The sequence below is a fragment of the Ammospiza caudacuta genome, chromosome 6 (assembly GCF_027887145.1).
Source record: "Ammospiza caudacuta isolate bAmmCau1 chromosome 6, bAmmCau1.pri, whole genome shotgun sequence".
In the NCBI taxonomy this organism is placed as follows: domain Eukaryota; kingdom Metazoa; phylum Chordata; class Aves; order Passeriformes; family Passerellidae; genus Ammospiza; species Ammospiza caudacuta.
This window is the reverse complement of record NC_080598.1, coordinates 1291362-1313584: the sequence shown is the minus strand read 5'-3', so window position 1 is coordinate 1313584 and position 22223 is coordinate 1291362. Positions and strand designations below refer to the sequence as shown.

The following is a 22223-nucleotide window of genomic DNA, read 5'->3' as shown; positions in this document are numbered from 1 at the left end:
GGGGTTTTATTTGTTTGTTTGTTTAGGGGTTGGGATTTTGGAGGGTTTTTTGGGGGTGTTTGGTTTTTGTTTTTGTTTGGGGTTTTGTTTGTTTTTCTTGGAGGATTTATTTGTTTGTTTCTGGTGGGGTTGGGTTTTTGGTGTTTGTGGTGGGGGTTTTGGGGTTTTTTTGGGGATGTTTGTGTTTTGTTTTTGTTTGGGGTTTTGTTTGTTTAGGGGTTGGGTTTTTGGTGTTTGTGGTGGAGTTTTTGGGGTTTTTTGCGGGGTGTTTGTTTTTTGCTTTTGTTTGGGGGTTTGTTTGTTTGTTTAGGGGTTGGGTTTTTAGTGTTTGTGGTGGTGTTTGGGGGGTTTTTTGGGGTGTTTTTTTTTGTTGTTTTTCTTGGGTGTTTTGTTTGTTTGTTTAGGGGTTGGGTTTTTGGTGTTTGTGGTGGGGTTTTGGGAGTTTTTTTGCAGTTGTTTGTTTTTTTGTTTTTCTTGTGGGTTTTATTTGTTTGTTATGGGGTGGGGTTTTGGTGTTTGTGATGGGGGTTTTAGGTTTTTGTTTGTTTGTTTGTTTTTTTGTGGTGGTCATAGGGTTTTATTTGCACTGTTTTCGTACTTTTAGGGGCGGGCTGGGGGTGTTAAGGCGCTTTGTATGTTTCTAATGAGAAAACATACAACAACATACATCATAAAAAACCTGCTTCCAGAGCTTGATTTTTTTCACCAAGATTACCTTCTTCCTTCTCCTTCAGCACAAACACCCCACAGAACGAAGAAACCACGGCCCCGCTCCGACCCAAGGCCGGCGGGCCGGCCGGAAGGCGGAGTCCCTGCGGGGAGAGCGGCTCTGCGGCTCTCCGAGCGAGCGAAGGGGAACGGGACGGTGCCTCCAGCGGTGCCTCCTGGGCCCGAGGGCCCGGCAGCCGGAGCGGGGGAGGCGGCGGGGCCGGAGCAGCTCCGGGCCGGGCCGGGTCGGGCTGAGGGAGGCACGGTCGCCATGGAGACGCGTCAGGCCGCGCTTCCTGCCGGTGCGGCGCCACTACTGCCCGGCGGGAAACAACAGAGGCGGCGCCGGCCGAGCCGCAAGGCGTGAAGCGCCGCGAGGGAGAGCAGGGTGTTTCCCGCCGGACGAGTTAGGCGTGCGCTGCCATGGCTAGTGCGAGGCAGGTGGGAGCGCGGGGCGACCGGGGAGGGACCGGGGAGGGACCGGGGGGTCCGAACCGAAGCGAACCGGGCTGGGCCGGGCCGGGGGGGATTGCGGAGCTGCGGGGGAGGGCGGCGGGAGGGCTCCGGCAGCGGTGCACGAGGCCGCGGCCTGGGCCGGGCCTCCCCGGTGCCGCCCGCCGCGGTTGTGGGGGAGCGGTGCCGGAGAGCGCGGCCCCGGGGCGGGCAGGACGGGAGCGCGGCGCTGTGCCCTCCCCCGATGTGCTGTCCCCCACCCCATGGCCCTGCCCCATGGCGCTGTGCCCTGCCCCATGGCGCTGTCCCCTGCCCCATGGCGCTGTGCCCTGCCCCATGGCGCTGTGCCCTGCCCCATGGCCCTGTCCCCTGCCCCATGGCGCTGTGCCCTGCCCCATGGCGCTGTCCCCTGCCCCATGGCCCTGTCCCCTGCCCCGTGGCGCTGTCCCCTGCCCCATGGCGCTGTCCCCTGTCCCGCTGCGCTGTGCCCTGCCCCATGGCGCTGTCCCCTGCCCCATGGCGCTGTCCCCTGCCCCATGGCCCTGTCCCCTACCCCATGGCCCTGTCCCCTGCCCCATGGTCCTGTCCCCTGCCCCATGGCCCTGTCCCCTGCCCCATGGCCCTGTCCCCTGCCCCATGGTCCTGTCCCCTGCCCCATGGCCCTGTCCCCTGCCCCATGGCGCTGTCCCCTGCCCCGTGGCCCTGTCCCCTGCCCCATGGCCCTGTCCCCTGCCCCATGGCCCTGTCCCCTGCCCCGTGGTCCTGTCCCCTGCCCCATGGTCCTGTCCCCTGTCCCGCTGCGCTGTCCCCTACCCCATGTCCCCTGCCCCTCTGTGCTGTCCCCTGCCCCATGGTGCTGTCCCCTGCCCCGTGGCGCTGTGCCCTGCACCAGGAAGGAAAAAACAAAACAAAACAAAACAAAACAAAAACAAAAAAAAAACCCAAAAAAAAACCAAACCCGAACCTGTTTTTTTGTTGTTGTTTCAGAATTAATTTCTGGCTGTAGTGATTTATTAAGAAAATATGGATGTTGATCTAGAACTGATATCCAGCTGTGATGGACAAAGACTCGCTAACAGTTTAAAGTTAGAAAGTGTGTGTTTATTGCAAGATTACTCCCAAATACACACCGCAATTTACAGGTGATTACAGAGTCCTTTTATCTGTACAAGTACTGAATACCCAGAATAGAAATGCGTATTCATAACTTTGGTACATCCCATTCCCTGCTTTGTATTGAAATTAGTTCCAAAGCCATTAAGCATGCACAGTTTGTTCCTTGAAATGGGTCGGTTGTCTCTGTCATGGGGAGGGGTCCCAAAATGAGGAAGTAATTGAAGTCTTCCTCATTCTGACCTTTCTGCCTTGACAATGCAAATATGACAAACGAACCCTTGGTAGGACTCCCATTCCCAGTCTTCAGCTGGTTTCAGAACAGAAGCCTACAATTGTCTTGAGTTCCTAAAAGCTATTTATCAGTTTCTATATTCCTCATCATAAACCCAGCTTCTTCAAGGTCTACCCATTTATTTTAATTAACTCCAATAAAGCTTATCTCTAACTAAAATCTTAGCTCCCCAAAATCTCTAAATTCCTTAAAGTTTATGTCTTTGTGTATTTACAAATATATTTGTAGATTTACAAAGCTCTTGCCTGCTGGCAGTGTTCTTGGGATTCCTAAGAATCAGAGTGAAGCTCAAGCATTGCCATTCTATTACTGGCACTTCTTTTTACTGGTTTGTTATTTTTTTTCCTTTCTGAGTCATTAATTTGGTGAAAGATGGCCAAAATTGATACCCACACTGCTGGTTAGGTTTTGCTTAGTGACCTGTGCTAACCTGATATGTTTTGGTTCATTTCTGTTTATCTGTTTTTGTGTGCTCTCCTGCTTTAAGAAAGTTGACTTCTTACTCAGCAGGATGAAGAAAAATGCATTTTGTGAAAACAAACACACACCTTTTCTTGTGTCTTCTTGCATGGATCTTATTCCCATTTTGAAAAATGTCACACTTTCATGTAGTTTATGTTTTTATGTGTTAAGTATGGTATTGCTTCAAAGTCAAAAGTTTGCTTTGAAAAGTGTCTGTGTAAAAGGTGTGTCTGTAACCTGGGGTGTTTCTAAGCAGTTCATTTTACACACAAAATGATTTTTAAAGAAAGATATTCTGAGGCACTTGGATAGGCAACACAAGATTTCACATTTGACAGGCTGTGGGATGGAATGGCCACTTGAATTTAACTTTTTTTGCACAATAGTTCTCACATCATGGTGTAGAGGTGCTTGAGGGGAACAGTCAGTTCTGTCATCCTGCAGTTTGCCATATCCTTGTTTTTGCTTTTTCTCTTTCTCTTCCAGGTTGTGATTTCATGGATCTGACTTCCTAAGGCAGTGCTGAGGAAGGGATTGCAAACCCATCAGGCCATGGCCCTGGGAAGGATGGAGCACAAGGACTGGTACAAGGTCCTGGGGGCCAAACCTTCAGACAGCCCAGCAGAACTCAAAAGGAAATACCAAAAACTTGCTTTGTTGGTAAGGCTGGATTTGAGCTTTGGGATACACTGATTTATGTATTTGATCTTTGGGATACACTGATGGATTCCTTGCTTCTTTTGTGCCAAGGTCAGGATTAAATGTGTGAGAAGGTATTTTGTGTCTGGACTCAGATGTTTATGGGTTCTTATTCTACAGTCTCACAAACTATGAGCTCTGCAGCACTTCACTCTAACAAACTAAAAATGGAGCTGTATCTCCCTCTCTACAAGGCCTTTTAAGGATAAACTGTCCAATTAAGAAATGACACCTAAATTATTTTTACTTTTAATCCAATAACCAACCACACAATGTGGACTTTTTTATCCAATTACACAGAACCACCCAAACCTATGGAGAACAAGGTGCAGAAGAAGGACCAGCCTGCACCCTAAAACCTCCATCTTCCTTTATATACATTACTGTATTCTAAACCCTTAAACTCTTAAGTTTTCCCCTCTGTGATATCACACACTTCTATTCAAACTCCACACCCACAATCCCAGTTCTGTCATTCCATTTTGGAAGCTTCTCCACAGCTTCAGGTCAAATGCAGTGTTCTCTTGAGGATCTGTGCTGAAAGGCACAGAAACTCTGAAATTCTCAGCATTCAGGTTTCCAACAATACACCAAAGTCATATTTATAAACCAATAAAGTAATAATTGGGGGTTTGTTTTTACAGTTTTTGTGATTGATCAGATGCAACCCTCAAGTACACAAAGACCAGATGCAAAGCAAACAAAGAAGTTTCTTTTCTGATAGTCAGCAGTAATGAAATAAAAAAAGAATAGGAGGAAAATATGTTAATTTTATTGGAAAGCTTCTGGTAAGGTTTTGTGGAGTTGTATTCTTGGTCATGCTTCAAGACTTCACATTCTGTGAATTCCCCTATTTTTTTCTGTGCTGCTGCTATTTGTCCATGAGAACCCGATTATTATTGTGTGTGATTCTTGGTTATTCTGTTGTATTCCCTCCCTTGGATTCAGGCATTTTGCTGAAAAAGTGCTCTGCCTTGGGTTTCTGAGGAAAGTGAAGTATCTTTTTTGGTACCGTTGACTCTTTTCAGCTGAACTTGATAGACAGATAGAATTCCCAAGGTAACTAAATTCCTGTTTTTTAAAAGCTGGTGACTTGCTAGAGAAGAAGAAAGGCAAGCAGATCTCATTTTTGTAGGAAAAACTCCCTTTTCTGGAGGAAGCTGCTAGCTAGGCTGCCAGTATTGGCAGGGTGTTTGTTGGAGCACGTGCAAGGCAGATCTGAGGTGGTTTGAAGTGCCAAAGTGAATGTGATAAGAAGCTGGGAATTTTAAGGGAGGTAAAGAGAATGCCAGTGACCAGGAGACTGAGTTTTGTTACGAGTTGAAGTAAATTCATGGGTTTGGAGGGAAGGTTGTTAATTTTTATTTCTAACCACGATAAAAACAGTTTTAAAGTTTGGTCATTTCACCAGTATGTTCCAATTTGACGCATCTTGGTATTCTTCAGCTGGATTTGCTGGTGTACATCTCCTCCTTCTCAGTGCCTCCTGGGAGATTTTTTCTTTGCCTGAAACTGACTGTTGTACTTAGTCTAAGTTCTGCACCTGGCAAGATGTTTGTGTGCAGATTCTGGGCATAAATCCTTTGCTTCTCACTATTAAACTTTGATTGTCCTAACTTAGGAGAGGGCTTTGGAAGCCAAGTTTCTTAGTTCTATTTTGAATAGAAATCTTTGTTTTTTGGACCTCCTAATGTTTTTGTTCTATTGAATTGCTGGAAAATGTGAGTGAAAGATGAGTAAAGGTCTGTTTGTTCCTAATGGTGGTCAGAAGACCATAGTGTAAAATACCTCTTGTGTCCAGATGGGGCTAATTTAAACTGAATACTGTAATGAAATTAATATATGTATTTGCCTGTGAAATAATGTCTAATAATGGATTTAAAATGACAGGTGTTGTTCAGAGCTGTTACAGTAGTGAAACTTTCATAGTCCCCTTCTTGTATGAAGTTTTTTTAAGTTGTGTTATGGAGCTGTACTTCAGTGTCATTTCATGTCATTGTTTTGGGGTATATGAAGCCAGAATTAGCAAAGTTTCCAGCTGTGTGTCTACTTCTCTAATTCTAGTTTCAGAAGATTAAAGTATTGGTTTAATACACAAGCATTTCTTTAGCACTGTGTATTTCCAGCCTGCTTGGTTAGTGCTCTTCATTTGAAAAGTCAGTGAGAAATGGCAGAGAAAGTGAAGATACTTCTTTCTGTTTTTCTTTTGGTGTCTGTGATGGATCCCTCTGACTAAAAAGAGATGTTTACTGATGGTTACTTGTAGGTGTTTTCCCAAGGCAGATCTGCTGCCTGTCTGTGCTTGTTACCATCTGTCCTGTCTGTGCTCATCTTTTCCTTTTAGCTGAACTCTTAGAGGCTCTGCTTGATGCTCTCCATCCTCATGCAGCACTCCCCAGTCACTCTGGGCTCCTTAAAGCATGAGAATACCAAGGTTTTTATGCACCTCCATGGGCTGTAGGAGAGACTGGAGGGCACAGCACATATCTTCTCTTAGTTACAGTGGGAAGGTGCCTCAGTTGGAGAGGTTCCATGGTTGGAAAAATGGTAAGACTTTGCTGAAAGTCTGCCATGGCATGTTAAGACAGAAATATTAACACAGGGCATGTTCTCTGGGGTTTCTGAGCTGTGGACTTGCAAATATTGGATTTCTTAGGGAGTGTTGCTGAATGGTGGTTTTATCCTGGTGCTGTTCCCTGGTCATTCACTTTTCCCTGTTAGTGAGAATTCAGCCCTGGCTGGACCTTTTGTGTCACCTTCTGTGTCCTTTCAGATGGAGCCACTCTCTGCTCCCCAAAGTGTGGTGGCACCTCCTCTCCAAGTGCCCAGCTGCTCCTTGGGCTCTCTCCTGAGGGTGGTACAAGTGGCACTGCCATTGCCAAGCGCTGCTTGCAGCTTTTTAGAAGCTGGAATAGCAGATTGCAATAGAAGATTCCGTGTCAAATTTGATGGTCGGTGCAGAATGGTTTCCAGTTTTTATGTAGCTGCAGAAGTTCATCTCCTCTGTGTTTATAGCCTTAAATCCAAAGGTTTGCAAAGCAACTTGCAGGTTGGATACCAGCTGCAGTTCATATGACGTTGATTCTGTAATCATGAATATTCTGATCGCACTTGGCATCAAGCAGAAGAGATGGTGGAATTTCTTTTAAAACATCATTCTGCTGTTAAAATAAAAATGGCAAATATCTGAGTCCAGGCTTTTTTCAAGTGATCCCCAGTGCTCCATGTTGAGCATTTGCTTTTTGCCATCTGCTATTTTCTGTATTTGTCAACACATGTATGCTTAGCATCTTGAAGGAACAGGCAGATGTAAAATTTCCAGAGCTAAAAAGAGTTGGAGATCTTGCCATATGTCATCCAAAAGATGACTATAATTGCAGCTAAATCTCAGGATTGACCTTAATAATACAAAGTAGTACACAATTAAGAGTTATCAAATTGTAGCATTGTAAGAATGATTTCATCAGGGCAAATTTGTGTAAAACTGGTGAATTTTTGAAAACAAGCCCCTTTTTATTAATTCTAACTAATTGAGGATGGAAACAGTTAATAAGCCAGAACAAAACTGTACATAGACACTCTACTAGAGTGAATATATTTTTCTTTACTGCACTTAAAAATACATTTTTTTTAATATGGTCAGGCCACAACATATATGCAAGTGAATTATTTTACTATAGATATTATCAGTTCAGTCCTTAAGAACAGTATTAATTTGATATAGAAAATGAGTTTGGGCTAAAACCAGGGATTTTTTTTCCTGCCACACCTTCTAATTATTTAAGTATCTTATAAAATTTCCTTGAGACTTAATTTTTTTTTCTAACAGTTCTTGTGTACTTAGGTGACTCTGATAAGTGGATCATCTTGATTCTCTAATACTGTAAGGATCAGTAGCAGCTGAAGATGACAGACTTTGGGGCACAAGATGCATTGGGCCATTATGAGTTCTATATAAAGTTTATTTTTAGAAGAAGATAAAACTTCTGTGTATGCAGGTTCCAACTCTGGCACAAAGCTCCAGGCAGTAATTCTGAAAGGAGAAAAACTGCAAGGGAGTGCTTTGAAACCAGCAGAGATTCCTTGGCTGGCTCTTACAAACTCATGCTGAAATGCTTTCTGAGGCACAGAAGACTTGTAGTTCCCATTCTCTGAAAGGAATCCAGCAAATTCTGAAAATTAAGATCTTGCTGAAGTGGTAGGAGTAGGCCTTTAATCTTCTGTCTTCAGAACATGCTGGTGGGTTTGAGATATTTGGGATCCACAGCCACATACATGTTGGTTTCAACAAGGTGATTTCTTAAATGGATAAATGGGTTTTGTGCTCTTGGTTTTTTTGGTTGCTCTTTGCGTTTGGTTTTTTTTAAGGAATCCATTCAGCTTTTAGGAAAGGCAGTGCTTAAGTTCCATTTATAAAATCAACAGAAGATAAAATTAGAGCAACAGAAATAAGACATCCAAGGGACATACACACACACACACACACACACGCCTCCCCTCATCTTATTTTTGGCACAATTTTTGCATTTCCTTTTGGTCTAGCACTGTGTTGTCAAAGAATAAGTTGTCAGATTGTTTTTGAATTTTTATGTAGCTGCTTTATATCTGAAAACTGCTTTTCACCAGGAATAAAGTCACCAAACACAAGCTTTGTCTAGCTGAAAATCAGGTGTCTGTTCCTGTTGATGCTGATGATATTATAGGATATCTTTCAACTGGAAAAAAATTATTGTGCAAGAAAATTATATGCTGCTGCTACAATGTGTGCCCTAATCTTAAAGAAAATCCATGTAATTTGAGCAGGCAGCAGCAAGAAGCTCTTATTTTTAATATGGTAAGGAAATAAAATATATGTACCACTTACAAATATGTGCCACTTAACACAGAGTGTTACAAAGATTGTCTTTTTTATCAAAAGGGGTGGTGTGTGTGTGTATAAATACCAAGTGTTAAGGTGCTCACTTGATCTGTTTGAAAGAGGAGAAGATTTGCAAACAGAGCATCAGGCACAGGTGAGAATGACTCTCAGCAACAGAAAACAAGGAAATGAATAGAAATTTCATTTAATGAGGCAAAATTACTTCAAGAAGAGTTTATTGCATGGAACATGTTTAAAGCAAAGACGTGACTTTCTGGAGAGTAAAAACTCTGTTACTGATTTGTGTACTCACCTCAATTCTGCAATCACAAGAAATGCAGAGGGTGTCATATATGTAAAGCTAAAGAGCTGCTTGTGCTTTTTTTGTGGTTGTTCTTTTCATGTTTGTTGCAAGGTAAATTCAATATTACTCCTGAAAGGACCTGCCTACTGAGGAGCTTCATGCTGAGTTTAAGTTGAGAATTTGAAGCTTAAAAATAAAAAAACTTTGAGTTTTGTATTGGAAGCCTGATAATAATGCTTTCCATGAGATTCAGGCGGTGTAAGTATTCCCCTTTCAATACCCTTGGGCAGGTTTTTATTTTTTTATTTGAATAGCAGCACACTTGTTAGAAGTGTTTAACAGATCATCATGCTTAGCTAATTCTAACTTCACCTAACTGGTAGAAAATGGATTTGTAATTTGACAACATAAACAGAACAAGTTCAGTGGAGTTAATCTAATAGCCACAGAGAAAAAGATAAGCATCAAGTTTGATACAAAGGACTATTGTTTCAATGCTCAGGGTGGATTTACTCTGAGCTGTTCTCTACATCCCATTTCCTAATTACCACTTGAATAAAAAGAAGGGGCATATTTTCAACTCGAGGAGTTGATTGTCAGTGTAGGTAGTGCCCAGTGAAGCTCAGTGCTAGAGAAATCACTAATTCCAACAGCTTCATTAGCCAGGTCGTGGCCTGCTGCTGTTTAACTATGACTTGTGTGATTTATTCACCTGATTCTGGTGCTGGTTTGTGTTTGGTTCACACTGTAATGTGTAATGATTTTTTAAAGATGCAGGTGAATTTTAACAAGTGGCTGAGGTGTGAATATCCCTGCAGAAGTTTTGTCTTTAACTTACATAGAATGTGAAAACCAAATAAGCCAACAAGTAAATAGTGCATTGCTTATTCAGGTACTTCGGCCAGTTGTGAAAGAAATGTTAGTGTTTTTTTATTATTTATTTCTAAATTTAATCTGTTTACTTACAGGGTTATTGTCTACAGTTCATTTGTTATAATGAGCAGCTTCTGGTACCTCACCCTCCGTAGATTTATGGTTCATACACAACAGAATGGGCACCAGGCAGTTGAAATGGGAGATTTGGCCAGTATGTGCTTGGCCTTTGATGTCATTTGTGCTCTGCAGAGGAATCTGATACCTCTCTTGAACACTTTGTGCCCTGGTTATGTCAGTTACTCATTGTAACTTATATTAAAAAAAGGATCTATACTCTGTTTGGTAGACTTTTTGTGATAGGTGCTCAATACTCACAAATATTCACTATGTCCTGAATCAGTATAAAATACAAATTCTGATCAAAAATAAAATCTTGAGTGGTTTTTTAAATGCAATAAAGCTATTTCTTTAACACTTGCAAGTGTTCTTCCAGCATTTTGAAGACATATTTAAGTAATTTTATATTGTGCAGTGGGCCTTTTATCTCATTTCTAATGAGAGCTGTTTGAAATCAAAATCACAGAGAAAAAGATACTAATTAAAGCACAAAGAAGGAGGCTACAAAGAGCAGCATAAAGCTTTTATATCACAAATGTTCTGTTGTTCTGATGTTTGAGCAGCCACAGTCAAGAGCACCTTGAGCTGTTCAGCATTTCCAAATCAGACCATGCATTCAGGAGCCCACTTCAGAAATTTTAAGCACCAGGTCAGTTATTTGAAGAAGGTCTAAGTGCAGAACAATGGTCTGAAGGGTAAGAAAAGTTCAGGGTAGAATCAATCATGTTGCAATGGCTGTGTTTATATAGGGATCTCTTATGGCTGTTAAACAAAATTGATCATGTTTGTGTTGAAACTCAGATAGTTATTAAATTTTTTCAAATATTGTCCTGGGATGTACTAACCTGTAAAATTCAGTGTTTGGGGGACTTGTTGGGTTTTTTATTATTTAAATAAATAATTGTGTCTAATTTTGTCTTCTGTTTGAAATACATAATAAAATTAATATGTTGTTTAAGCAACACATTCTCATGTTCCTTCTTTCCTCCATCTTTTCACACTTGAGATCAGAAAATCCCCATCTGAATGATGTAACTGTCCCACCCTCCATCTTCTGGTGGCCTCGGTGCATCAGAAATGCTTCCTCATCTCCCACTGAGCTCAAATGCTCGGCAGACACGAGCTCATGGAGCTGAGTTAATGCAGAAGTGAGGATAGGATACTTTGTAGGATACTTTGTGGGTAGCTTATTGCTCTAGAAAAACAGTTCAGCTTTTTGTGCTCTGCCAGTCATTTGGATAAACTCTTTGTCATTTAATTTTCAGTAAATTAAAAGTGATGTTTCAAGGCTGAAGAGTCAGTTGTCAGCTGTTGACTGAGTGTTGTCCAACTTGACCCTTCATTGTTATTCCTACTACGTTGTCAATAATGAAAAAATTCACTCTGTCTTGCTTGGATTTATGACCTAAGAATGTCTATAAGAGTCAGAGAAGGCAAAGATGAATGAGTTTGCCGTGCAGTATCTTAGCTAAAACATTTTTCTTTCCTTGGCAGAACATTAGATTGTAACTACTGAGGTGTTTGAGGAGAGGCTGGGCAGGAACTCAGCTCTTTTAAGAGGTTCTTGCCTTCTGTCAGAGCAAGCCAGGCTTGGCAGTGCCAAAGATGGGCTTGGGAGGATTCTCCCAGTGAAACTCTGGCTCCTGGAATGTGGGAAATGGGTTTGTAGGGAATTCTGAAAGCTCCCAAGGTGTGCATCTGTATGCAAACCTGGAGATAGAAATGGTGACTTAGAAATGCCATGGAATCGGACAGACATTGCTGAGAGGGAAATGGAAATACAAGTTTCAAAGGATGGCCTTGCAAATAAAACTAGATACTTTGAGAAATAGAACTATGAAAGATGCATTTTAGATGATTGGCTTTAAGGCATTTACAGCATTGGTGTGGCTAAAACTGAGAAGCCAAGAAACACTTAGAGTGTTTTGTAATTAGGAAATAGTTGGCTTCTGATTGTGATGGTGTGAATTGTAACATCTGTATTGTCTCACCCTTCTCATGAGACTGAAAACGGAATAAAAGTTTTTAAAACAACTCTCAGTTGCCCCATCTTTGGATTAAGAAAAGGGTTAAATCCCCCACTGGAAATGTTGCTGCTGAAACTCAGGGGATGCAAACTGGGATTATTCCTTACTGCTGACCTGTGCTGAGCTTTGACTTTGTCTTTCCACCTCCTTCTCTTGCCTGTTCCCTTCTGAAATGGGGCAGTTGTGTAAAGGCTGAGACTGCCTAGATGGAGCTTTATGAAACACCAGTGTCCCAGAGGTCAGTGGTGAATGCTGGTGAGTGAGCAGAATATTCTGGATATCCTGGATTCCCCCTCAAAGTGTGTCCCTGCAGCGTTGTGGGGACATGCTGCCAAAGTTGTTCCCTTGCTGTAAATGGAGGAATTTGCCAAATCAAGTATCAAATCAGAAGTTAAATGAACACCAAACTAGTGATCAGTCAAGGTAGCAACACATCCTTCAAGCCTATGAATAAATCCAATGCAAACTAATTTCTAAGTGGGTGTGATTCCATGAGTTATGTTTGGAATTGTTCTGTCACTGTGGCTATGAATTCTTGAAATAATGCTCACTTTTATTTATTGCTTCTGTTGTTAGAGGTTTCTTTCTCTTGTGTTTTGGGTTGTTTTTTGGTTTTTGTTTTTTTAATACTGGTTTTCACAACTGAGTAAATTCTGTTAATAAGTAGCTTTTTATGTCCATTTTAAACGTTATAATTCAACAAGGGCCAAACCTGTTATTTTGAGATCTCAAATGGCTTCAAACCCTGTGGGGATGGATTCTACATTGCTCTCAGAGATGGGGAAAGCTGAAAGAAACAGTTTCAAGAAAACAAAAAAATCAAAACCTTGGTGTGCAAGTGTTGCAGTTATGGTTGCTAATAACTCATTTTTTAAAAGTCCTGTACTCTGCAGCTGAAGTGCCTTGGGGACTCGGATTATTTTGCATTCTGTTTAAAGCTGTGGGGGTATTTTCAGGTATTCCAAAAGAACTGGAAAATGAATGGGACACTCTGGTTTGGAATACTGAGCGTGTGACTGGGGCAGGGGGCCAGTACAGAAAATTGTGCTTTGTGCTTTGACTTAAGCATTATGCTTAAATCTGACCTCTTAAATCTATGAGGGTGTTTTCAGGTATTCCAAAAGAACTGGAAAACGAATGGGACATTTTGGTTTGGAATACTGCTATGTAGCTGTGGGTATCAGGGTACTTTTTCTGGAGTTGTTTCTTTGTCTTTTTGGTTTTTGGGTTTTGTTGTTGTTGTTTTTTGGGGTTTTTTGGTTGTTGTGGTTTTTTATTTCTATAATAAAACAGAGGATTTGGGAGTTTGTGTTCACATGAAAGTAGTATTTGCCTAAACTGTTTTCCTAACAATTTGTTTGTTTGGAGTTATTATATGAGCAAGACCACAATAATCCATGCCTAAACAACAGAACATTGTTCAAAGTGATATTATTGGTGTAAATTGTGAGCATAGGAACCAGAAATTAAAAAAAAAATATTGAAATTCCCTTTCTATTTTTACCTTTATACTCCTGTAAATTTAAGTGGTTTTTTCCTCCTTCATGCCTTTGCTGGTTTTTGATGGATTTTCTGTTGTTTTTTCTTCTCCTGCTGTCTAGTGTAGCTTTCAAAGGGCTTTTTGAAGCACCTCTTGAGGCTCTTGGGTCACTCTTCATAGGAAAATAAGGAGCCATGGAAAGAGAAGAAAATGAAAGAGAGTCTGTTTCTAAAAATGTACCTTTTGGTAATCAAGGCTTCTGGTTTTTCTCCTCATTTTCATTAGCCAAAGAATTGTTTTCTTCTGTTTATACAAACAACAGTTGATATTCCTTTCCATCAATAGAAACTGAAACTTTTACACTTGATTTTTTTTGCTCTGAAGGGCTCTAAAGTAGCCAAGAGTGTGGAAGTTCAAAGTAGCAGGGTGATGCTACAGAACCATGAGAAAAGCAGATACATTTTAAGTATATTTAAGCAAGATACCTTAAAAAAAAAAAAAAAAAAAAAGAAATCCAGTGTGGACATTAATGAGTTTGTGGCAGTGTAATTTAGTCTGTGGGTTTTTTTAATTGCACTTTGAGGATTGCAGTAATTTTCAAGGGTTTGCTGCAGTGGATTGATAGTCCCATCCTGTGTTTTCACTGTGCAGCTCTCAGTGAACACCCATTTTGTGTTCTGCTTACCTGTTGCACATTGCTGTGAACATTTAATCCTAATTTTTTTTTCTTTTTTTTTTTTTTTTTTTCCATTTAATTCTGGCTGGTTTAAAAAGAAAGCAGTTTAAGCAATTTGGGTAGTCTGTGGTTGTTTCCTTGCAAATTTATCCCGTGGGTAATGAGTAACTAAAATGTATGGGGAAAACTCCTTTTTCCTCCAGAGTGCTGTCTTGGGGATGTTTTGCTGCAAATATTTGAATTACAGCAAGTACCTCCTTATAGGTACAGCTATAGCAACAAAAGTGTTACCTGAAATATTTCTGTTCTGCTGGATTTTATTTGTCTCAGACAAAGGTGTAGGTGTGCTGTGCTGGATGTTGTGTGTAACAGTGGGAATTTCTGGCCAGAAGGTTATTTTCTTTCCTTTTTTTTTTCCTTTTTTAATTTTTTTTCCTTTTCTGAAATTCTTTTTTCTTTTCTTTTCTTTTTTCTTTTCTTTTTTCTTTTCTTTTTTCTTTTTTTTCTTTCCTTTTTTCTTTCCTTTTTTCTATTTTCTTTCTTTTTTTTCCCTTTTTTCTTTTTTTCTTTCCTTTTTTCTATTTTCTTTCTTTTTTTTCCCTTTTTTCTTTTTTTCATTTCTTTCCTATTTTTTCTTGCTTTGTGTACAGGATAGGCTGCGACCCCAGGAATTCAGCCTAGGAAGACTTTTTTTTTTTCTTTTCTTTTTTTTTTCTTTTTTTCATTTATTTTTCTTTTTTTCTTTTCTTTTTTCTTTTTGTTCTCCTTTTTCCTATTATTTCCTTCTTTCTTTTTCCTTTTTTTCTTCTCTGTTTCCCTTTTTTTCCCTTCTTTTTCCTTTTTTAATTTTTTTTCCTATTTTTTTCTTGCTTTGTGTACAAGAAAGGCTGCGATCCCAGCAGTTCAGTTTAGGAAGACCTTTTTTTTTCCTTTTTTCTTTTTTTTTCCCCTTTTTTTCTTTTTCCCTTTCTTTTCCCTTTTTTTCCCTACTTTTTCTTGCTTTGTGTACAAGAAAGGCTGCGATCCCAGCAATTCCGTTTAGAAAGACTTTTTATTTTTTCTTTTCTTTTTTCTCCTTTTTCCTTTTTTTTTTTTTTTCTTTTATTTCTTCTTTTTTCCTTTTATTTTCTTTTCTTTTTTCCTTTTTTCCATTTTTTTTCCCTATTTTTCCTTGTGTTGTGTACAGGATAGGCTGCAACCCCAGCAATTCAGTTTAGGAAGAGGGTTTTTTCTTTCCTTTTTTTTCCTTTTTTTCCTTTTTTCCCTTTTTTTTCCTTTTTAAATTTTTTTTATTTTCTTTTTCCTTTTTTTCTTTTCTTTTTTTTTCCCCTTTTTTTCCCATTTTTCTTTTTTTTCCATTGCTTTCCTATTTTTTCTTGCTTTGTGTACAGGATAGGCTGCAACCCCAGCAATTCAGATTAGGAATACTTTTTTTCTTTTTTCTTTTTTCTTTTTTTTCCTTTTTTTCTTTTTTTTTTTCTTTTTTTATTTCTTTTCTTTCTTTTTTCTTTTTTTTCTTTTTTCTTTTTTTTTCTTTTTTCCTTTTTTTTTTCTTTTTTTCTTTTTTTCTTTTCTTTTTCCTTTTGTTCTTTCCTTTTTTCCTTTTTTTTTTCTTTTTTTTCCCTTTTTTTAATTTTTTCCTCTTTTTCTCTAACTGTGTACAAGAAAGGCTGCGATCCCAGCAATTCAGTATAGGAAGACTTTTTTTTTCTTTTCCTTTTTCTTTTTTTCTATTTTGTTTTTTTTTCTTTTTTTCCTTTTCTTCCCCCTTTTTCTTTATTTCTTTTCTTTATTCCTTTTTTTTCCTTTTTCTTCCTTTTTTTTCATTTTTTTCCTATTTTGTTCTTGCTTTGTGCTTTGTGTACAGGATAGGCTGCGATCCCAGCAATTCAGTATAGGAAGACTTATTTTTTCTTTTCCTTTTTCTTTTTTTTTTTTTTTTTTTTTTTTTTTTTTTTTTGTTTTTTTCCTTTTGTTGCCCTTTTTTCTTTATTCCTTTTTTTTTTCCTTTTTCTTCCCTTTTTTCATTTTTTTCCTATTTTTTTTCTTGCTTTGTGCTTTGTGTACAGGATAGGCTGCGATCCCAGCAATTCCGTTTAGGAAGACTTTTCTTTTTTCTTTTCTTTCTTTTTTTCATTTCTTTTTTTTTTCCTTTCCTTTATTATTTTTTTTCTTTCCTTTTCCCCTATTTTTTTTCTCTTTTTTCCTTTTTTCTTTCTTTTTTTCCTTTCTTTTTTTTTTTTTCCCCCCCTAGTTTTTTCTCCCTCTGTGTGTGTGCGTCCAAGAAAGGCTGCAATCCCGCAATCCCAGCAGCTCAGTTTGGGAAGACTTTTTTTCTTTTTTTTTTTTTTTTTTCCTCTTTTTCCCTTTTTTTTCCCCTATTTTTCCTTGCTTTGTGTCCAAGGAAGGCTGTCGGGGATGGAGCAAATACTGAAGAAGGCCCGGAAACTTCGTGGCTCGCCCTTGGCCGGGGCCGAGCAGGGGAACAAAGCCGGGCTTTGCCGTGCCCTGCCCAGCGTTAGGTGGCAGCAGTAGCGCGTTGTATTTGGCAGCTGCTTTGTCCTTGGCTTTTTCTCTCTGCTGTCTTCAGTGCAGTTTCATCAATGGGGAAAAAAAAAAAAAACAACAAAAAAAAAACCAAAAAACCCCGTGTGTTTGATTTCTCGCAGCTTTTATGAAATGCTGGTTTATGGTTTGGCTCTGGGGGCACCTCCTGTCCTGTGTGCAGAGGTGGGGTTGGTGTGCTGGGGTGTGTTCGTGATTTATTTTCTGGTCTAGCAGTGGTACCTAGCAGTGGTAGCATTAAGCACACACATTCTGGTGATAAATATGCTGTTAATGGTCAACTGAGTTTAGTTCTGCAGCCCTAACTTTCCATAAGCTGTTACCATATCTAAACATAATATAGCCTGCCAGATGAAGTAGGCTTGGGATTTTTTTTTTTTTTTTGCTTTTCGTCTTTATTCTTAGATAAAAAACAATCTTAGGCTCAAGAACAAGTTAGCAGGGACATAATTAACCTCTCAGCTCAGTGGTATTATTGTCACTGCAGGTCCTGGATGAGTGTGACCCTTTTGGGAGGCTGTTTCTTCCCTTCATCCTTGCTTCTCCCAGGCAAAGGATCCCAAGGATTCCAGAATCCTGTGTTGCATTGTATTAATTGGGCAGGATGATCAATTAATGGAAGAAGAGCAAGAAAGTGTTGACAGAACATGCTCCCTAATTAGTACCTGCTGGACCATGTAGGCCACTGTGGTGTTGTCTCAGGGTGGCAACTGTACAAGACCTTTATGTGCAAAACAGACCTGTGGAAAAGCCAGGGAAAGAAATCTTCATTGCTGGAATATTTCCCTTCCCACTGCGACCCTGGGGCAGCTCCATCCTTCACAGAAGGAGCACATATCCAGTTTTCAACCCTGTGTTGTGTCCATGTCTTGCTCTGAAGTCATGTAGCCTTTGTTTGCCCAGGTGTTAGTTAATGGAAGAGCTGCTCACCTATAAATAGATGTTCTTTTTTTCTTTTTAATAAAACTGTGTAGTAAGAGGGAAACAGCGAGATTTCCTGATGGCTCCTGTGATCAAATGGCAAAAAGTTCTAAGTGAAGAGCACCACAGTGCTGGTTTTGGATTACAGAGCAGGGCTCCAGAGTTTTTCAGGTGAAACTTGGGAGTTGAAAAGCACTTTGAGTCTAGGAAGGTGGGATGCCAGAATTATTTAGTTACTGGTAATTAGTGGGGTGTCCCCATTTGTTTGTATAAATACATTGCTATTAATTCCCATTCTTCATTCAGAAGTTCCTCCTGCAATTACAGAAGTTTAATGGTTAAAGATCTTTTCAAAACTACCTCAATTTCTCCTGCAGTTTAAACTTCTTTGTTTTACTGAGATAAACATCTTCCTGTTTCAGAATACTTTTATTGAGTGAATAACCTCTCTTTTTTGTGTGTGTAAAACAGTGTATATTTTTACCCTGCCCCAATTTTACAAGTTCAGCTGGTGAAGCTGGAAAATGGCTTCTTGCTGTGACCTTTCAGTGAGTGTCACAGGGTGGGGGCCAAATGCACGTTTGGCACTTTGTTCCCTGCTTGTCACAGGTGGCTAAAACATGCTTTTCTTAAATTTTATTAGCCAAAAGTTCAAATTCCAATTTAATAAAGGAACTAACAGATCATTAGGCCTGTGTTCTGATTTAAAACCCATCCCAGAATGGATTGTGCAAGGAAAACAGTTGGGTCCTAGAGCACAGCAGCCAGCCTGCCCTCAACCAGAGCAAATGCTCATTTGGAGGCTTGGGTGCTCACCTAGGGCTGACACTGGCATGGAAAAGATATAATATATATAAAAATATATATATATATTTAAAATATGTATTAAATTTTATATATTATATAGATAATTATATAATATATAATATATAATTGCATATATTATATATACAAATTTAATATATATAATATAATATAATATAATATAATATAATATAATATAATATAATATAAATATATAATTATATAATATATTATCTATAAAATATAATATGTATTAATATCCATATATTATATATTTATATATAATATATATTATATATAATTATATATAAAATATATATAATATAGAATATCTACATTTTATATATAATTTTTATATATATAAATTATATATATAATGATATGTATAAAATAAAATATATTATAATATAAAATCCATTATATATTATATATTGTATATTGTTTATTATATATTGTTTATCATATATATTGTAGATAATATATATTGTATATTATGTATTTTATGTATAATATATATTAATTATTACATATATATAATAAAGTGCATCGATTTTATATATATATATATATATATATATATATATATATATATATATATTACATATAATATATGTAATATATATTATCTGTTATATATATTAAATATATATAATACCAGATCTGGGGTTAATTCTGGTACAGGCTGCTGGGGTTTTGTGGCTGAAAGTGTTCAAGGTGATGATGGAGGTAAAATTAGCCAAAGTGTTGACTTGGAATGTAATTACAGAGCTCTCAGAGTGTTGTAATTGCATTATATGGTTCCTTCTCTGTGCTGTGTCCAGCAGGGAGACCGCTCAGCTTTACATGTTGGTGCTTTATCAGCTGATCTGGAATTTGCAAAACATGTTGCATAATTTGAAAATAGTGCTGCAAGCCCTGTAATGGCAGTTCAGAGCTGGGAATGTGCAGTTTTGGCAGGATTTGGGGTGTGGAGGGGAGCCCGCTCTCCTACACCGCGCTAGACTTAGCTGATAGTGTTTCAGATGCAGAAGTTTAATATCTTGGATAGCTTTAAACATTAATTTATTGAGCCCTGAGGCCAATAGAAGCAGAATTACTTGTTCTTGAGGGCTGGGGGTCTGGATCAGCCACATTTAAACTGTCTGAGGACAGAGAATTCAGGGTGGACACCCTGATAAAAAAACCCCCAGAGTCAGGCTGAACTTTGCAGTGGAGGCAGGGTTTTCCCAGCAGCTCTCACACTGATCTCTGCTGCTCACAGTCTGCAGCAAGAGTCCCTCTGATGAGCATTTCTGGATCAAAGCAACAAAACTCTGTCTCCAAATGTAATTTTAGAAAGAGGAGGAATGCTGCACTAGGCTTAATTGTCCAAATTTGATGCCAGAGCTATGGGAAGATGAAGACTGAACGGAGTCTTTTTGTTGAGAGAGAGAAAACAAATGAGTACAAAGGAAATGTCAGCCTACCATAATATTTTGAGTTTTGAAATAATTTTAAATAATTGTTGATTTCTTAGATATTTATAGATGTGGCTTACATATTGTGGCCAGATTGAGAGATTTTGTTTCAGGAACTGTAATTGCTTTCTTACTAAAATGTGTCCTCACAGTCTGTAAATAACCAGAGAAATGGATGCAATTATATGACCCAATCCAGCCCTTGTTTAGCAGTTAATTTCTCCAGATTTCTATGAGCATTTGTTCAGGCCTACACAGATTTGGTTGTTGGTTTAAATCTAGCCAAGGCTGGTGGTGTCTTAATTGCTACCACAGAGCAACCATTTGGCCTGTGTGAGATGGATGTTGTCAAGGTACCTTCTGCAAGGCAGACATTCATCCACTGGGAATGTATCAAGAAAGTTTTCATTAATTGGTCCCTTTGTTGGCATTTGTGGCAGAGCAGCCAAAAAACTGAGTATGAACAGACACTGTGTCAGGGGGTGAGATTTATTGGCAAGTCTCAGTAAAAAGTGGTATTTACTACATAGATTGTAAGCAGGGGCAAAGGAGTTTCCTCCTAACAACAGGCTGGCATTAAATTTACTGAGGTGGTTTGTTGTTGTTTTTTTTTTTGTTTTTTTTTTTTAAGGCAGGGAAATGTAACAAGAATCCAGCCTCAGTCAGAAGTTAAATAGGAAATAGCCAGTTAATATTTTCCTGCTTAATGCTGGCTGTCTTGCAGCTTCTTTGTAATGTGATGTGAAGTGTTATGATGGGCTCTGTGACGTGCAGACAGATTCACATCGACCTATGGATGTGTCAGATGAGAACACTTGACAGGTTTTGTCCTGACTTCATTTGCTTAACCTGTGGATAATGACAATTACAGCTGATAATGTGTACATGTAGAATAAAGCAGGACAAATGTTTTTAAACAGCTCCCAATTTCCAATAGCTCCCAATTTTGGGATTTTTATGTTCACGTTAATTTCTGCATTTTGATCTTGTCTCTTTGATAAAAAGGATGAACTTCATTGTACTGCAAGGGACACACTGGTACTGATTTGTTCATTTTGTCTAAGTGCAGCATGATTGTTTAATTTTGTACAGAGCAAGGCTGTTTGCATGAGGCTTGCTTAAGCCCATTTTAATTTTTTTTATGCCATAATGTGCTATAAATAAAATAACAGTTTGGAACTTAATACTCTGAGGGGCAGAAGTTCTGATTCTGAAATTTGAAAGTATTGCCTGTTGGATATTGAGCTTTGATAAAAGAACAAATAGATTGAACTCCCTAATACTGATAATGGGATTCAAAACTGCTTGGTGTTAATCTGTGCAGTTCCCATGAGGAGTCGAAGTTTCATCCTCTTGGATTCCCAGCCATGTGGCTGGGAAATAATGGCTTGGGTTTCTCTCTTCATCCAGCTGCTTCCAATGTTTCCCCCATCCCTATTTTCTGTTCTGAGCAGCAGTGTCCAGCTCCGTGTGCCAGGACAGGGCTGTCAGTGCTGTGTCCTGCTCTCGTGCTGTGTTTATCCAGGGCCACCTCCACCCCTGCCATTTCAGTCCACCAGTTTTGTGTGGCTTGCGTCTCTTCTCTTTGCAGTTTTAATTCAGTTCTTTCATTCATCAAAAATGTGCCTGCACCACATAGGAAGAGTGTTCTCTTTGTTGAGTTTGGATTGAATTTCTCTTCCCTGACCATTGCTGAGTGTCTTTCATCACTGCTTATTTTTTGATATAAATACACATCTTTTTTACACATTCCAGGAGGTGTTGTAGTGTAGGTTGTGAAAATTGGTTTTTTTTAAAGGTAATTCATAGTTGGATGAAAATGATACTTCTCATTGCGTTGCATGGATAAAATAATGTCTAGCTATAAAAATAATCTATGCCTAACATGCAGAAAGGGTTAAGGATGCTGAGCTACTGAGTTAATTTGAGATGTTAATATTCTATCATTTGCTCTTGCTTAAAGGTCAGGTTTAGTCACTAGATGTAGTTCTTTCAAAGGTAGAAGTACTTGGTGCATCTAAGTAATCCACTGGTAAAATCCTCCTATTGATTTACTCAGGGCACATCTCCAGCTTCAAATATATCCCTTATTCAAATATAGGCACACATCCCCTATGGAAATAAAGCAGGAATTCCAAACCTGTCTAAACTTGTCAGTTCAATTTAGCAAGGTGATTCCATGAGACTGTAGATGATTTCAGAGTTTAAAATCTTTAATAAATCAGGTTGTTTAGAAATTTACTCCAAGTGTTGGTTTTCCTCACTACTTAATGGTTACTTTATGACTCACAATAGTAAGTCCAGAATAATTTAAGTTGAATTTTTGAGCTCTGGTGGTTTCAGCATTGTTCTATGCCTGTCATTACTTTTGAATTTTAGAACCTTAAAAATGGTTTCCATTATGGGTA

General features: G+C 39.0%; 1 protein-coding gene across 2 annotated transcripts in view; it reads left to right on the top strand.

The window, feature by feature from the left end:
- Window positions 1–1128: 1128 nt before the first annotated feature.
- Window positions 1129–22223, top strand: part of DNAJC24 (DnaJ heat shock protein family (Hsp40) member C24) — a 36076-nt gene continuing 14981 nt past the window's right edge. Inside the window, exons 1-2 of one of the 2 annotated variants that reach the window (XM_058806734.1) lie at window positions 1129–1149; window positions 3518–3691. In XM_058806734.1, the coding sequence (XP_058662717.1) occupies window positions 3584–3691 (108 nt within the window). In that variant the 5' untranslated portion in view covers window positions 1129–1149; window positions 3518–3583. Of the gene's footprint in view, window positions 1150–2098; window positions 2304–3517; window positions 3692–22223 lie in introns of those variants that run through there. The other variant, XM_058806733.1, reaches the window with a different exon arrangement.